The following is an 18,270-nucleotide window of genomic DNA, read 5'->3' on the forward strand; positions in this document are numbered from 1 at the left end:
AATTAAAACACTTCAAGTTTATCACCTTCAAGTTCAAACACCTCACCATTTCATAGTGTTTGAATTAAAATATGCAAATATAAAATTTCCAGCCAACCTGGACCTGGTTTCAACGCAAAGCTTCCTATCTAAATTGCATATAAATTCAACAGTTTTAATGTAACCTGTAGAAAGATAACAAGCGTACCTAGACCGCGGCAGAGATTCAGTCACACACTTAACAATTACAGGATTTAGCCTCAATCTAAAGTATTCTCAGCAAGACTAGCATTAACGTCGCCAACAGCCCATTTTTTTTTTCAATCGGCAGGACAGCGGAAAGCAGGCCAAACTTCCACACTCCTGTTCGCAAAATTCTAAACTTTATAGTAAAACTGCTTGCCACTCAAATCTACACCTATTCTAGAACAAGTAAACCTTATGCTGAAAAGAGACACAAAGGAAAGAGATAAATTAAAATAACTTTTCATTAGTGAAGCTCAAAGATAAAGCCAATAACTGTCATAAAAATTTTTTATCAAGTTCTTCATTTCAAAATTATATTTGGTACTTGTCTTCTGTAATGGACTTGGCCAGTGAATTTGGCCCTTTTCTGCGATGGCGAGAAATAAACGGTTACCGATCTGCGCCTTCGCGAGAAACAGTCATCGATCTGCGCCTGTGAAAGAAACAAACAGTTAACGATCTCATTGGGTTTCTCAATTATAGAATTGTGTCAAGTAGCTGCTTTTCATTTTAACTTACTGTGTTTACTCAGTAGCTGTTTTTCATTGTGTTTCATTCATGCTTACTATTTTCAGTATTCCATCGACAGAAAAAAAAAAGCTTTAGTACACTGTACACTATAGCTATTACAAGCCCCTATCCCCAGTGGCGGACTCTAGGTGTTTATAGGCGTTGGCCACCACTAAGTTGGTTTGGTTTATTTAATTATGGCAAAACACACTAGGCCTATGAGGAGGGATGCCTTCATGGAAGACTTTCTAAGGGAAACTGGCTCGTATACACGTTACACATGGGAGAAACCATTAAAACGCCCATGCGGCCAGCCCGTTCGCGGGATTCGAACCTCGGACCGAACTACCAGTGTTCAGCGACTTAGCTCGGCTGCTGGTGGGAAGGCAACCACTAAGACCGGAGCTACCTAATAGGTGGGCTACCGTTGCCTTCAATGAAGGGGACGGACCAATTACATCCACGCCTTCTCCGGAATTCGAGGCCGGGCCCTTCGATACGGCAGTCTGCGTCACTAACCATTTTCCCGGCTGTGCGACGTTGTATTTGAAGTTTGAAGCATTATTAGCAGCAATTACCGAACTGCTGCGATCAGAAAAAGTCTATAAAATAATGCGATATGTTTGTATTGAATTGCTACCAAAATTATATTACATAAAATAAAACGGAATTTTGCAATTTAATAATAAATAGATTTTTTCGGCATGTTTATAAAGGTTGTTGTTTTAAATAAATTGCTTACATAATTGCATTAAATAGGATAATTAATGTATGTATTAAATAAATTCTTTTGTATTATGCTGTTGTTTTAAATAAATTTCTAACAAAATTGAATCAAAAGCTATAATAAAAGAAAATTTATATTAAACTCCTTCTATATGTGTATATTAAATAATTTTTGTTTTATCGATAATGAATGAATAACCTCTTTATTCTTAATCATAGTTAATTTCGTTTCCTTGGATGTTTACAGCATTTGGCAACAAATTACACTTTCTTAAACCCCAGTTGCGCCCAAATCACTCACTTTCCCGCCAAGGCCGTTACGAAAAGCAAGTACCTAATGTTTTAGCTACAGTCAAAATCTGTCTCTATAAACAAAACAAAAAATGCGGAGCTCTTTACTAATAGCATTCGTACATTAAAAATAAAAAAAAAATAAAAAAATCACGAAAACGTTACAAAGGAGATATGTATATTAAGTATAAATTTATATACACAGTCTCTCAAGTTTCGCGTTACTTCATCAATGATCTATGGGCCTGAAAAGAAGCGGTGTGGACCCCTAAAAGTAGCTTTCTACAAGTACTCCTAGAACATCGTGCGTCTTGTGGTCCACCAACGGCAGAGCAATAAAGTAGCTGAACACTGGTAGTTCAGTCAAAAGTTCAAATCCTGACGAACAGTCTGTCTGCATGGGCGTTTCCGTGGTTTTTTCGATGTGTAACGTGTATACGAGTCATTTTGCCTGAGAAACTCCTCCACAAAGGGGCAACGCTAAGGCCGAAAGCCGTCAAGTGCTTTGCCGCAATTAAATAAATTTAAACCTAAAACATTGTATAGATAGTGTTAAGCAGCGCAAATGTGTGTGTGTGTGTGTGTGATTATGGCAAAGCCTCGAGGGCTATCTGCCTAAGGAGAGGGATGCCTTCGTGGAGAACTTTCTAAGGGAAACTGGCTCGCATACACGTTGCACATGAGGAAAACCACGAAAACGCCCATGCAGCCAGCCCGTTCGCGGGATTCGAACCTCGGACCGAACTACCAGTGTTCAGCGACTTTACCACTCGGCCGTTGGTGGGCCCCGCAGCGCAAATGTTACTGGAACATTGGAAAGCACATTTGCCGAAGGGAAGGAATGCCTTCATGGAAAAATTTCTCATGAAAATTGTTATCTTTGGCAAAGTTATTTTCATTCACAGTTATGAAATGATATGAGATAATTTTATTTGGTATTTACGCCACTGTATCCCTGTAATCCTATTTTTCTGGCAAAGCTTCGCATTTCTGAGGTCTTTCATGGTACAATTTACATAGTAATTTCACTAAACTTCTTTATATGCAATATTCGTAACATTGCTCTCTTCCTAAGGATTGCACGTTCCGGGCAGTACAATCCCTGGACAGGAAGCCATACTTCCAACTAAGGAAAATGAATGCAATACTGAAACAATAAATTTCAGTAAATAACATACAACAAATCAGTACTAAATCAATAAATAAATGCATGATTTTAAAAACTTATATACACATAGAACCATGGTCTTAGGATTTGTTTACATTATATACAGTATGAGGACTACATACTATGGCCACAGTAAGGGGTTAGATTAGTGTAGTGAAAGACTTTAGACTTAGAAGCCTATTGGTTTTTGGATACCATCAGCGAGAAGTTATTGATTAACTTATTATTTTATTTTGTGTGATTTATTTTGTGTGATTAACTGAAAGAACGGAATGAAATGTAGATTAAATGTAGGTGAAAGGTCGGCCAAAAGAATGCAATTTACGTGGCGGCCGCTATTATTGTCCAAATGCGATCATCGAACTAGTTTGCCATGTGCCGGAAAGAGCATCGGGAAGTACAATTTTTATCATTAGAAGCCTAAATTCGTATGATAAAATCTCTTTGTGATTTTTAAATTTTTTATCTCTCGAGAGGCGACGTTGATGCACAATTACAGCCAATTCACTCACCTGCTGAGTGAGCTGTTAATTTGTGCTTCCAGCGGTAAATTTTGTGGTCTTTCCAGCAATGATTTACGTCGCCACGTTTTGGGTTTCGCCCCCCCCCCCACATCACATAGAAGACACTAATTAATCAAATACATTTTCCTTTTCAATTCTTTCAAATATTGAAATATATTAAATGTATACATATTAAATACATGCAAAACTTTTTAAGTGCATTTTTACCATAGAAATATGCATATATATGCATACCTGCAATAATATATATACATTATCTAGTTCAATAAGCATAATATTCTATCATCAAAAATTTAAAAAGGAAACCTTTTTATCTGTAAAAGTTAATAACAACTTGTTCCTTACGATACAAATTAGTACAACATTCAGAGACAGTTCAACATTCTCTCGTCGTTCACATACCTGCAGTAGTTACTTTTATAATTAATATTAAATTTTAAAATCATGAAGATTTGTTTGTTTAAATACATCAATATATCGATACGCGTTTCTCAGTATCCGTCAAAATTTGCTAATAAATTTTGAATTTATAGTTCTTTTAACTGAATTATTCAAGCCAAAATGCGCCGCTTGCACTTTGGAAATTGTTTTCGAGTGGTGCTGCCATCTATCGGTATTGTTCACACACATTTGTTCGTGTTAAATTAATACGCTATTCTGTTCTAAGATTTAATGATTTTAAAAGATTAAAGGCCAAATATTAGATTAAGTGAATGTATTGCATGAAAAATTCGTATATATTTCTAATACAATAATCACATTCGTACCATCATCAACTTTTGTCGATCCGAATAGCATGTAAAAATGTTGTGCGGATTCTGAACAAACTATGTAAATGAACTGAAGAAAAATTTTGGAGTCAGCAAACATACTAATGAATATTAAACTATTTTATATTTAATTGTAAGATTTAATAATTTAAAAACATTGAAATTATTAAATAAGATTTAATAATTCAGTCAGCAAACATACTAATGAACATTAAACTATGTATTTTATATTTAATTGTAAGATTTAATAATTTAAAAACATTAAAATTATTAAATAAGATTTAATAATAATTAATTTTAATAATAAATTAAATGATTAAATAAGATTTGATCATTTTAATTTATTATTTAATTTTATTTAATAATTTAATTTATTATATTAATTCATCTTATAAGTAGATTTTTCATTCTGGACTATTTATAAGAACATCATTATAAGGACATCATTTATAAGAACCATGTAAAATAATGCAGTAATGTTGTATGACGAAGAGATGGGAATATTTATAGTCAATATTTCACTGAACAATAAAAACTTAGCTGTTAGTCGTTATGATTGATTATCGCTGAAACTCTTCAAGCAAGGTTTCAAGACCTTTTCTTAAGCTCTTATTAAGCTCACTCATGGTGCTTCATTATGAATGAAATTTTGTCATCAAGTTTTAAACCACTTCCTGATAAGCCACCGAGTTCAAATTTTGAACAAATGCGGTTGATCGATGACAATTCACTGTGGTGAAGCGATTTTTTTAAAAATCCGATTTACATTTTTTATTTAATGTTTAAACAACTTTTTGCGCGTTTCTTCGTTTAACAAACAAAATATATATCCTAATTTTTACTATTTCCACCATTGAATGCAAGGCGGGAGAAATTTTTTTCAATAAAACATGTACGAAAATTGTAACTTAATTTTTGAATTTTTGGCGACTTTTTAAAAATTGCTCGGTTTTCATTTAAACTATTTGGCACTTATGGTCTTAAAATTTTAACACGCCTAAAAATGTATCGGGCATAAAACTTTATAAATTTTTGCAGATTATAAAACAAAATTTTCGCCCTCTTTTAAAACAAGAATGATAAAAAAATATTAATCCAGCGATTTTCTGCACTTTTTATAAATATGTATTGCTGTTTGAAGCAGACTACAGAAAAAAGAGCTTCTTGCAGAAAAGTCGCTTTTGAATTTGCCATTACTTATAACGAATTGACAATATTCGTTTTTTCATTTTAACTTCAAGTTAAATGCGCGATGTAGCATTGCTATTACATCTAGTTTCTGAAACTGAATATTCAAAGCGAATTTTTTCATTCTGTGAAAGAAATTCAGTTATTTTTCTTTATTTCATAATTTTCTTATAATTTATTACTTGAGTTTTAATAATGACCAAAAAAATTTCATCATTGTTTGCATGAGGAGCGTAAATAACGAAATCTATTCATTGAACTGCCATCAGCAGAGATGTATAAGTCATTATCCTGTTTTATTTATAATGTACGCTCCACGCTCTTATGATTCGCCGTATGAAATTGTACATTAATTTTGTGAATAGAATTTGTTAATGTATTATTCCCATTAAGCTATATGATAGTTTAATGAGAATAATACATTAACTAATTCTAGCTAATACATTAACATTAACTAATTCTAAGCTATATGATAGTTTATTTTCTCATTTTAGTGCATGGTTTATCATATCTATTCTAAAGAAAAGCTTATTATATAAAAATTTTCATTAATTACAATTTATTTCTTCCATAAAAGACATGACAATGCTACTTCTTATGATTTCTACAGAAGCGTTTAGCTATGTAAATTTAAAAAAAAAAAAATTGTTGTAGGGAAATTGAAATTGAATAAAACAAGAAAAGTTTTCGAAATATATAAATAGCATCTTTATTTATGAGGCCTTTTCTATAACGTTGTTACTGAAATTTAGAACCTATTTCGCAAAGACACGAAAGAAGTGAAATTCAATACCAATAAATTTCAAAATACCCTATAAATATGTAAAATAAGAATTAAAGAAATGTCAAATGATAAAACCTAAAAATTACAAAAACCAGGGGAAAAAAAAAGAAAAGGAATTCAATCAAATCTAATATAACGTTATGACGTATTTTCGCCCTCCTTCTTTGCATACCTTCGTGGTGTAACGGTAGCACATTCTGCGCGTATTTGAGAGGTCCAGATTCGTTTCCCGGCGAGGTCATTGCTCATTTTCACGTCTTCCGCATCAAAAACCCTAATGAATCTACACTTGGCGCGTATTCGAGAGGTCCAGGTTCGAGTTCCGGCGATTACACGCTCACAAACAGATACACAGACAAAATAATTCAAAAAATTATTAAAACTAGTTGTGGGGACCCGAATTCGTCTTATGTACTGAAAATTCACTATTGAATTTTTGGACCAAGTATAGATATGTATATAGAAGTAAAATTCGTGTATCTAAGGTATAAAATATGTGCCTAAAAATTATCACCTTTAACTTGGCAGGAGTCCTTTTTATTCCTCATTTTAATTTGACTATATCCCCTTTCTTTCCTAAATTGTTTATTTTTCTGGACTGCATCTTTCCATTTCATGCTTGCTTACATAATCCTTCTGCATTTCGTCAGCTCGTATTCAAACGCAGATCCAGAATTTAAACAAAGAATTCAAGTTTATAAATATCGCTACTGTTATTGCGCAGCATTTTTCCACTTCGCATTGCTGATACTAAGACGTATCGTTTTGCTGTTTCGCTTCGTCTTTTGTCTGAAAAAGTGTGTTATGTTACGAAACACTATAGGATGTTTATCGCATTTATACTGATGTGTAAAAGAGAATATATGAGCTCAAAATTATTCATTAAGAAATACAATTGCATTTTGTTATCTACGCCAACGTCTGCAAGTATCTACTTCAGGGATGACAAACCAATGGCACGCGTTCCACTAGGTGTCACGTGACAGGTATTTCGGTGGCACGCCACAGTTACATATTAAATTGCTTTTATTCACTTACATTCACTGAAAAGGTTATTTTTTTTTTAATAAATCCATCTTCAAAACTAACGGCCATCAAAGGCGGATTCAAAAACGAGCATGAACATGGGCGCCATTAATAACTAAACAACAAGTTGATAACTAAACAGCAAGCTAATAACTTAAGTTAAAAAATAAACAGCAAATAAAGTTACAAAATATTGTTAGATAGCGGGGATTTAAAGATGATTTTTTAAAAAAAGTATAACAAGTGGCACACTGGACACCTGAAAATAATAAACCGTGATTTAACTGACACATTATTCGAAAAAGGTTCGTCATCCATACAGTACGCATTCCATCAGTATGCCGGCAATATCTATAATCATCATTCCCATGACTAAAATATGATTAGTGTCTACTCTCTCACGTATAAAAAATGTATCACAATTAATATAGCTTATCTACAGAATTATTGAATATCTATATATATTTATGAGGAATAAAAAATTCTAGAAAATAACGAATGAAATAAACATTAAAGAACACTTACGAGCCATGTATTCTATGAAACTTGAAGCGATTTTTGAAGAAAGCTCAGAAATTGACTAGAGTTTATCTTCTTCCAAAAATTCTCGCGAAAGTAAATTTCCCAGCGAAATACAAATAATTTCAACATTTTTTAAAATTTTCTGAGATTTTGATTTTTTTTTTTTTTTTTTTTTTTTTTTGTTACTTAAGTATTATTAATTAATAAATTTTCTTCAAAGACTATAACAACTTTTCTGCGAAATTCAAAATAATTTCAAACAATATTTACGTCTGTTGAAATGGTAATTTCCCCCGTTTCAATACGATTAATGAATTTTTTTCAGACACAAAATTAATTAAATGTCATTTCAAAAAGCAATTTTCATGCTGCTTAAAAGCATCATAAACTTGAAGGTCGAAGTTCAGATGCTGTGGCCTTAATCGTGAATGTTATAGGAAAGCAAAGTTCATTAGTTATACTTACCTACAAAGCAGATAACATCTCACCTTCAGATTCTTCCTCCACTGTTTTGCAATACAGACAATGAATAGGTGTTAATGTATTTATCTGACTGGAATTTGAATGAGTTTTCATTTTCGATATGAAAGGACGATACGAAACGTAATTGCTGTAGATTTTTTAAGGACAGAAACGAAATTACAGTGTACTCTCGATTTTCCGAGTGTGAATTATCCGTTTCTGAGGATTATCTGTATGTGGCAGTGCTCACGCACAGTCTGGTCTACGCATTACTTTTGCTGAGGAGGAGGATTCAATTAAGTTTTGTAAAATGTTGGCCATATTTGTTACCATATACAGAGTAGCAAAAGCTTGATCGAAAGTAAAACCAGTAACATTAGGTCGATCATCAAAAAGGATTCTTTCTTATATAGATATCGGAGATTTACATAATTGCGAAGCAGACTCGGCAATAACTGACGTTGTATGCCAAAAAATCTTAAAATGTAAAATTCTTCTGGTAAAACACCGAGGGATGGTTCGAAGGTGATTCCAGAGAGCCGGACTTTCAATGTTTGAGTGATTTGGATATCGTTTTAAATGTCATAAGAATAGAAGAAGTAGAGAATAATACTGAATATACATCAAAGAAGACAATGGCAATTGCATTAGTCCCGAGATAGCGGTGACTTTTGTTGAAACTCTATTGGATTTTGTCCCCAAAGGGGATTTGAATGCAATGATAAAATAGTACTTCGAAAAATACGCAGTGAAATTCGAAAAATATTTGAACGTTCTCAAGCAAAGTAAAAAACTACAAGATAAAATATTTTGTAATTTTTTATTTCAGTGTTGCGTTTCATAATACTAGAACAGCAGACGCCGCACCGATTAATGTGATCGAAATAATGCTATCATTTGGATACTGTTATCGAATTGCCGAAGTGTCGCTCGTTTGTTTACGAAAACAAGGCAAATGCATTGTTATGAAATTGATAAATGTTCATTAACAAATATTAAGAGAGCAGCAGTGAATGAGCCAAGATCAAGCAACTCTATAAAAAACTGTCCTTTGTTTTTAAAAAAGTTTAATAAAAATTCTCTGGCAAAAACCTTTTAAAATATAGTTTTACAATTTTGACAATGGCAATTTCTAAAAAATTTATTTATTTTAATGACTTGCATCAGTCACTCTTGCAAAAATTTTGCTCTGTACTATGATAAACATAAAAGTATTGATAAATGAATTAATTTCGTTCGTTTTTCTACTTCTACATCAAATACTGCCTTTAGCATTCTCTGGTGGTCATCTTCATACTACCCGGATAAATCAGCTGATCCTTTTTTCTGGATTGCTCTACGCATTGAGCTGGTGAAAAGAAGTTTTTATGCAATATTGAGTATTTGAACTTGCTTATGTCTGGTTCAGCTTTAGTTCAGTTTAGTTAGACATCTTTAGTTCTTAAATGTTCTGCCATACATCGCGTATCGTGATAAATGTGATAGAACGAATTTTTCAAGCGGATACATTTAAAATATTGCCAAATGACTTAAAATTATCACTAAGGTAAGTCAACAAACTGCTTAGTTTTTATTTTAGTCAACCTTTGAAAATTAGAAAAAAAAGCAACTTTTTGTTTATGCGCAAATTTTTAATAAATCTGTTGATTTCGAGAACGATCAGGCAAAGATCTAACTTCTTCAGACAAAAGATATATGCCAGGGACTTTCTGAAACAAATCCAAGCACATCATGTAATAAACATTCGGAAGAACAAAAAGATGAAATCGGTTATTTCCTGTAAATGTAATGATGTAATGAACGCACTCCGAGTATTAAAATTAAGAGTACTAAAAAACTAAAATCAGCGGCACAAAAGAGAGAACCATGGCCGGCAGAGCCCTGATATCTGCTTTCTAAACTGTGGGTTCCGGGATGCTTGAGCATCTTTGCCTGGACAAGTGGTCAGCTCGTCGCAGGACCTCCGGTGTTTGGTCCCCAAGCGAACTTGGCACTCATTTTGTCGACCCACTTAAGGGATGAAAGGTTGAGTCAACCTTGCCCAGCCCGGGGATCGAACCCCAGACCTGTGGTGCTGTTGCGCGACGCGCTTTAAGAATACTGCATTGGTCAAATAATTTCCAGGAACGTTAGCCACAGTTTACAAATGAACTTTTGGTTTGGGTTTGATTTGTGAGATTACGGCAAAGCATTTGAGGGCTAATTGCCAAAGAGGAGGGTTCCATTCAAGGAGGATTTTCTAAGGGAAGCTTGTTTGTATACACGTTACACATATGCAAAAGGTCCCTGATGTAAAGCACTTAGCTATCTTTCATATTATAAAACCACGGAATTGCTTGGAATTGTTAATAATGCACTAAAGTTTGGACCACATTCAACGCTAACACTAAGAAATCGATATTTATTCTACGAAAAATCAAGCAAGACCCAAAAATTAATACTGTGTTTTACAGATTTATAAGAACAGTTTTCAATAAAAGTTATCCTTGAAGCTTTTAGAAGAGTTATTTTAAGGCATCACCTCAAACTAACGGGCCTTGAAGCAATTTTATGCTGACCAGAAGAACTTTTCAGTTATGAATTTGTTGCAAATACAGTGCTACAAAGCTTTCAAGATTTTAATTATTAGAAGCCTGCGTTTACATTGTTTTCATTACCATAAAAAACTAACTTTAATAACACCCTAAAAAATCCGTAATTGGAACTAACTGATTTACGATGTGCTACAAATCTTGTTCAAAGATTTAAAGATATAGATTTTATTTACTTTTAAGCATACTTGTCAAAAAATAAATACGTTCAGCTACGAATTTTTATACTAATAATAGTAATCTTTTATCGGGAATACATTTCTATGTAAATAGATTAAATAAATTTTTTTCACATTTTAAAATTAATAAGGAAAAGAATCTATTAACCGAGGAGCATCTAAAATCTCTGATGAAGCTAATTTCTAATAAGTTCGCTTCAAGACGGCAAACTTTGCTAACATCGAAACACAATCAAACGTCAAACTTTAGTAAGGAATAAAAAAAACTTTATAATTTCTTATATATAATCATATTTATATTTAATACGCTTCGAAGAGGAATTTAATAAACAAGAAGACTAAGTTGTTATTGTTTATTCTCAAATTTTATCCAACTTGAAAAATTTTTCTTTCAAAGGTTAAGAAAGTTTTCATACTATCTTTTACTTTAAATTAAATTTACGTTATTTAATGATAAATTAAATATATTTGAAATAAATGTGAGTCTAAAATTTTAATATTTAGCTGTGAATATATTCGAATTACAAAATGTAATGAACAAAAATGTTTTTCATATGCTAAATTTTAGATTTTAGGTACAAAATAAAAGAAAGTTTGAATTTTCTTTTTTTGCGACATTATTATTATTATTTATGCATGTTTTAAAAAATATTTAATGAGCGAAATTTTAAATTTATTCCACGTATTTTTTATTCCGTTGATATATTTTTTTTATTTTGGGAATAATATTTTTCAATTTGTAAAAAAAAATTTCTGGCTCGTCAGCTGCTTAGCTTTATTCTGAACTTTAGGCTTTAGTCTAATTGCTAAATTCAATACCTAAACACTTTCAATCGTACATATTGTGTTACTAGATCATTGATTGATATATATCCAAAATCTTTCTTGAGATGAAATATTAATTTCCTGCGTTTCATCACTTTAATAACTTATCACGTTATTTTTTCTCACGCCTCTTCTTGCTAAAACACATTAAATGCTATCTCTGTCATCTTTGCTTTCAACATTAAAGAAAGAATATACTTTTTGAATCAGCAATATTTTTATTTCTGCTTCGATACGAAGGTATACGAGTTCAAAGTTAACGATCAGGCAAAGGCCATAGCGTCGTATCAGTTGAAAGATAAATTACAGAGAAGCTCTTTTAGAGGGCGATTATCTCGCGTGATTTGCTTTCTCGGGATATATGACATAACCAGGCTGCTTTTGAAAAACGTTGACTATCCAACGTGAATGAAGCGTCATCTTATGAGCTCGCTATCATGTTCAGAGCTAGCTTAACGTTCAGGTAAGCGAAGAGGGCACCACAAAAATGTCTCGCAGCAAGTTTCACCATGTAGGGACCAAGACCGAGAGAGAAGAAATGGGGAAAAAATAGCGTAAGTATAGTTTGTGGGGGCACCAAAATCTATGGCCTTTAAAAATCTTAATCCAGCACCTCATTATAGGGACACATATTTTGGGAAATTTATTATTATTCTAGACGGGTTCGGTGTGAGTAAAAGCCGTAGAACCAAGGCCAGATTAAGGCCCCATGCACTTAAAAGATTTTGATGGCCCTTATGCCAGTAATTTTCCCCATTACCTCGCTTTCTATCTTGATTTAACTGCACCAGACATTTCCATAGTAAAACTGACTTTGGGAATTTTCTGTGGTGCCCATTTTCCTAAGCCCTTTTCTTGATGCCCTAAGCAAGTGATTATCTTATTTTATGGTTAATCCAGCTCTGCTTAAAACATAATAAAGGCTCGGAACTCATGATCTATTAACCCTTTCTACCCTGCTGGTGTCATATGCTGCCTTCATATATAAAGTCTGTTTTATCGGTAGTAGACAGAGCTGTATTTATCATTAAGCAAAATAAGCACTATATCATGACATCAAGGTAATACGGCACCACGAAAAAGCCAGAGGAATCTGAAAGAAAAGGGGACACCACAAAGTGTTTCCATTACTACGGTTCTATCGCGGAATGGTGAAGGTAAACCAAGACCGAGAAAGAAGAATTGGGGGGAGATCAGGAATAAATGAATGTGCGGTTACCAAAATCTTTGAAGTGCTTAAGAGCATTTTAAATGCTTAACCTGAGGTTGATAGTAGAAAATGTTTTACTAGTCACCCGCCAGAGGGCTCGTTGGCTGCTTGTCCGCATCTGTTTTCTCACTCGACTGTTTACGTTGAGACCTGATGGTGGCAACTGGCACGATATCCTAGTTTCCATAAATCAAGTAAAAAATCCTTAGTATGTTGCAAGGAAGTTCTTCTAACATCAATAAACAGTATTTTGTAGATTTGTTTTTCGCTTGCACATTTCAAAAAATCCAGGGCTGAATGCGTTAAGACGGCCTTAGTTACTGTAACTCATTTCCAAATGATGTTTGTTGTGGAAAGTTTTTGCCGCTCAACCGGTATAGTGGTTAGTCATGATTGCCGCAACGATGGACCCAGGCTCAAATCCCGGAGATACATAGACGTTTGTATGTTGCTTCTGTGCAGCAAAGAGGCTCTCAAAATGTACGGAGAGCCGAGATCCTCTCAAGAAGTTGATAGTAGGAGAAGAGGGGTGGGAAACCCTCGGACCACCTCTCGGTTCAAGGGCTTCTTCCTCAAAACGTGGAGTGGAAGCTTATATCATTAGCTGTGGTACTTCAGATGTACTGGTCTAGTTTCTGCATGTACCTGCAGAAGGCATTTAAGGCAAAGTTTCGTAAGTTTAGAAGAATAAAGTTCAATCTATCCTTTCATCAGTTCACATTCTGAATAATCTGCAAATTATCATGACAATTTCTTTCCAAAGAGCCTCGCTATCGCATTAATACTATTAATTGTACTATCAGGTATCAGTTTTTGACTCTTGGATCAGAAACGGGTTCTTATTTTGCCTGGTTTCTATTTTTCTTCTTATTCTCCTTTTCCGATTTCTCCTTTTCCTTTTCCGAACAGATTTCTCAAGGATATGTACATAGATTACTTCAACAAGAAGATGCAAAGTTTGCTAACTTAATAAACTTATTTCTTGCAATACAAAAAAATAACTTACGTCACCCGTACAAAAGGATATATATGTATATGTATGTATATATGAAAGTTTCTTATGTATATATGTATGTATGTATATATGAAAGTTTCTTATGTATATATGTATGTATGTATATATGAAAGTTTCTTATGTATATATGTATGTATGTATATATGAAAGTTTCTTATGTCTCTATGAGTGTCTCTAATGTAAGCCAACAGATATAATACAAGAATAGTTTCATACGACGTGCATACTGGTTCGAGAAAATGCACTGCTGCAACAATTTGCTCGAAATTCTAGCATTGTGGACTGTTTAGCTGTGGACAATATATGTTTTCTTAACTGAATTTCTGGAGAAATATCACAAAGGTTCAGATGCAGAGATCTATAAGATCAAGACGACAACACACCTTGATTGGCTCAATGTTGAGGAAGAGCTGTTCTATGTGTTGTGACTAATTTCACTTGTCTGACCTCATCATGAGAACAAGCCCATGAAATTTATTGAAGTAAAGAGTACACAATTACGTCCGTCGTTGGCAAGAGGGGTGGGTGACACTCCACCTCTCTTCTCAACGACGGGCAAGAGGTCGTATAGACTTTGTCACATATACGACAACGGCACTGTATAGGTAACAGTACGAGTTTGTCCAATTCCACCGAAACTTTTGATGGTAAGCACCTCAGGAGATGGGTCCGAGGGTCTCCCTCTCCTTTTCACCTACCACCAAACTACGCGAGAGGATTTTCGGCTAGTCATATATTTAGAACGCCACCATGCCGCAAAGACATTGCACATTTACAAAGATTCATGCCTTCTCCGGGATTCGAACCCGAGCTTTTTATTACGATAGTCAGAGTCATTAACCAATATCCCGTTTGGGCGGCAAAGGAAGAGCTGTATCCAGTTAAATTGCTGAATTCTTAACTGAAGATGCGAATACAACCCTTTTTTCTTTTTCCTGTTAAAGGATGTATGACACTTCTTTTAATGCAAGACATAGCAGTTTCCCAGAGAGGTAAAATATGTTTCCTTTTTTAAATTTCCTATGATGGTAAAGCCTATAAGGTATTTCTCCCACCTTCTTGGTGTGCCTTCGTGGTGTGGTGGTCTGCACGTTGGGCGCGTATTCCAGAGGTCCGCGGTTCGATTCCCGGCGAAGGCGTTGCAATTTTTCATCTTACCTGCTTCCAAAAATATCTAATGTCTGTACAATGGCGCTCGAGCTAAAAAGGTGATGGATGATGATTCTCCTCACTCAGGATTTGGCGATTAGGTTTCCTAAAACCCCAGTCGCCCTTTAAAAGAGTGAGTATATAAGGTATTTCTCCCACCTTCTTGGCGTGCCTTCGTGGTGTGGTGGTCTGCATACTGGGCGCGAATTCCAGAGGTCCGCGGTTCGATTCCCTGTGAAGGTGTTGCTAATTTTTCATCTCTTCTGCTTCCAAAAATTACCTAATGTCTCTACAAGCCTTTAACTACTGTGGTAAAACATGTCATAGGCATTTACTGCATGCTAAAAACTCCATTTAGAATTCGTATATAAAGAGTATGTTTTAATTAAATCTTAAATTTATTTTATGGTATATTGAACTTTTAATTCAGAAATTATACGATTTATAAATAAAAGCTATCAAAACAAAGCATATTTTTAAAATAAATATTGAAGAAACAAGTGTTTCGAAAAATGCATGCTTAATCTTCTTGAAAATGTGTGAATATCCTTTTCTGTTCTACGAAAAAGGTGACAGAATTTCTGAATGTATTACAGAGAATGGAGAAGGGGAAAATTTCGAAACTGCAATCTGTTTTCTTTTCAATGAGATAAAATGTTCCCCGTTTTCTACTAAACAGGTCAAACAGACTACAGTAATTCTTGTTTAACAATATTTCCTGGTTTAGAATATGGTTGTCAAAGTGAATATGAGCAAGGTTTTTGTTTTGTTTCGTTTTTTATTTTTTAAATCTGTTATAGCTGTTTAGCTTATACTTCATGCATATGAAATTGCCTTTTGTTTAAGTAAGTGTTAGTTAAATTATTGCTTCTCTTCTTTTCAGTTGACAAAAGAAGATGAAGAAAGACGACGCAGACGTAGAGAAAGGAATAAAGTTGCAGCTACCAAATGCCGCAACAAAAAGAAAGAAAGAACAGGACGTTTAGCCCAGGTATCATCTGACAAAATTATTCACATCGTTATTTAACAACCTATAGCGAGTGTTTCAACTTTCTCTAACATTCACCCGCCTATTAAAGCTATTTTAAAGAATACACTATTTTTTAAATAAGTACTGTATTTTTAAAATAATTGGGGGATGGAAAATCTCTTTATTAATTTACATGTACACATATTTACATGTAATAAGAACTTATATGTAATGAAGTGGTAGAAATATTGATTGTACAGAATTCTGATCCATAATGGCAGCTGCGGCAGATTAAGTATTCATCTTTATTTTAAAAAACACGATGCGACCACAAATAACTTGGCGCACTACTCGAGCCTATTTCAAAACCTTTACATTTTTGATAATTTTGCAATAAGAGAACAGCAAGCAGCAGTCCAGCTAGGCCGAAGTGCAGAAAGCAAGCAAATTGTGTTCAGGATGAAATCTTGATTCAGAATTAGTTAGTTTCGGTTCTCAATGAATTTGATTGGCTAATTAATACTCCTGTAAGTCTATTATTGGCTGCTTAAGGTTTAGTTCCATTTACATCACCAGAGTTATATAAGAGTCATGACGCAGTGTAGAAAAAAGTTACTATTTTTAGAATAAAGAGAGAAAATACTTAAATTAAAAATTAAGCATTAAAAGGCTATTGCTAATATTAATTTTAATTTATATTTACGTATCTTTTTATATTACATACATTTATTTTGTGTTCAAGTTTCTGGATTTAACGTCTTTGAAATCTACTTATTTGTATCCAACTTTTAATTGATAAATAGTAAAATATTTTTAAATTCAAAGGAGTTCGAGTTAAAATATTTTGCCTTATTACATTCTATTGTTTAATACATTAGTTAAGAATTATTAATGAAAGTAATGTCAATTATTAGAAAAATTATCAGACAAAAAGCATTTTTGGTCTGTCTTGAGTGCATGAAAGCGCGGACACATATATTCTCACACTAACTTTAATCGTCTTGATCTATTTCTCTATTGAGGGGAAGCAATGGCTGACCTACAGCTACTGAGGTCAGGGGCAAAAATATCTCTGTTGCCCCCTTATTTGAATGAAGGCCCCCTTTTATGGCTCATTGTTCATCGAAGATTTCTTTTGACCAATTTCAGCTTTGAAAAGCTTCTCTCCTAAGAAGCAACCGAAACACACATTGCCAAAAACATCTTTAGTGCCAAAATATAACTTAGGAGCTAATTCTTCATAGTCTACATAATAAATAACATCATCAGTAGTTTCGTTCTTTTCAACTTTTGCTGCTTCAAAATGACGCCTTAACCGTTTAACTTTCTGTGCGATTTTATTTTCCTCTTTCTCATCAAAAGTTTCCCTGAGCTACCATGAAAGCATGCGAGAAGGAGGGAGAAAATACCTTACATACTCCCCCCTTTCATGGGCCACTTGGTAATCGCCAAATTTTGACAGTAAGAATGATCATCTACCACATTTTATTTTGAGATTCACTTGTAGAATCTTGTAGATTTTTTTCGAAGTCAGCCATCTAAAGAATTCCTCAAAGCCTCGCCGGGATTTGAACTCCTGACTTCCCGAATATGCGTCGAGCATGCTTCCAGTTACACCACGAAGGCAAATAGAAAGGAAGGAAAAATACCTTATATATTTTTTACACCAAACGGCATATATATGCGTAATAATCCTCCCAGAATACAAAGTCTTTTTTTACAGTCCTACTTATAGGTAGATATACTTAAAAAATTAAGGTTCTTTGGAGCCCCCCCCCAAACCAGAGATCCGGTAAGGTCCGCCTTTCCCTTCCAACTCCCCCTCGGTACGCCACTGACTGAAAAAGAATGGTTTGACTGTGTACTAAAACCAAGAGATATTAGTAACAATATTAACAACTGGAAACTATTATTAGTTATTATTAATTTTATTATCTAATTAATTTCATTAACTTTCATAAATTAATTTTCCTCTTCTAATTCCTTCTTCGTATTTCAAAATTCAGTAATAAAATTTCTCAAAATTTTTAATTCCTTTTTGCATGATGTTTTCAGAAAGGTACAAAAAATATATGCTATTTAATATATAAATATGTATATTTTATATTAATTAATTTCATTGGCTTTCGTAAATT

General features: G+C 33.7%; 1 protein-coding gene across 3 annotated transcripts in view; it reads left to right on the forward strand.

Moving 5' to 3' along the window:
• LOC118196290 (uncharacterized) overlaps window positions 1–18,270 on the forward strand; it is a 208,566-nt gene that overhangs the window by 183,365 nt on the left and 6,931 nt on the right. For all 3 annotated transcript variants that reach the window (XM_035367718.2, XM_035367713.2, XM_035367726.2), the window contains one exon: window positions 16,049–16,156. In XM_035367718.2, the coding sequence (XP_035223609.1) occupies window positions 16,049–16,156 (108 nt within the window). The remainder of the gene's footprint in view (window positions 1–16,048; window positions 16,157–18,270) is intronic.

The sequence above is a fragment of the Stegodyphus dumicola genome, chromosome 12, assembly GCF_044657685.1.
Source record: "Stegodyphus dumicola isolate Sdum_Otavi_A_Nest chromosome 12, ASM4465768v1".
In the NCBI taxonomy this organism is placed as follows: domain Eukaryota; kingdom Metazoa; phylum Arthropoda; class Arachnida; order Araneae; family Eresidae; genus Stegodyphus; species Stegodyphus dumicola.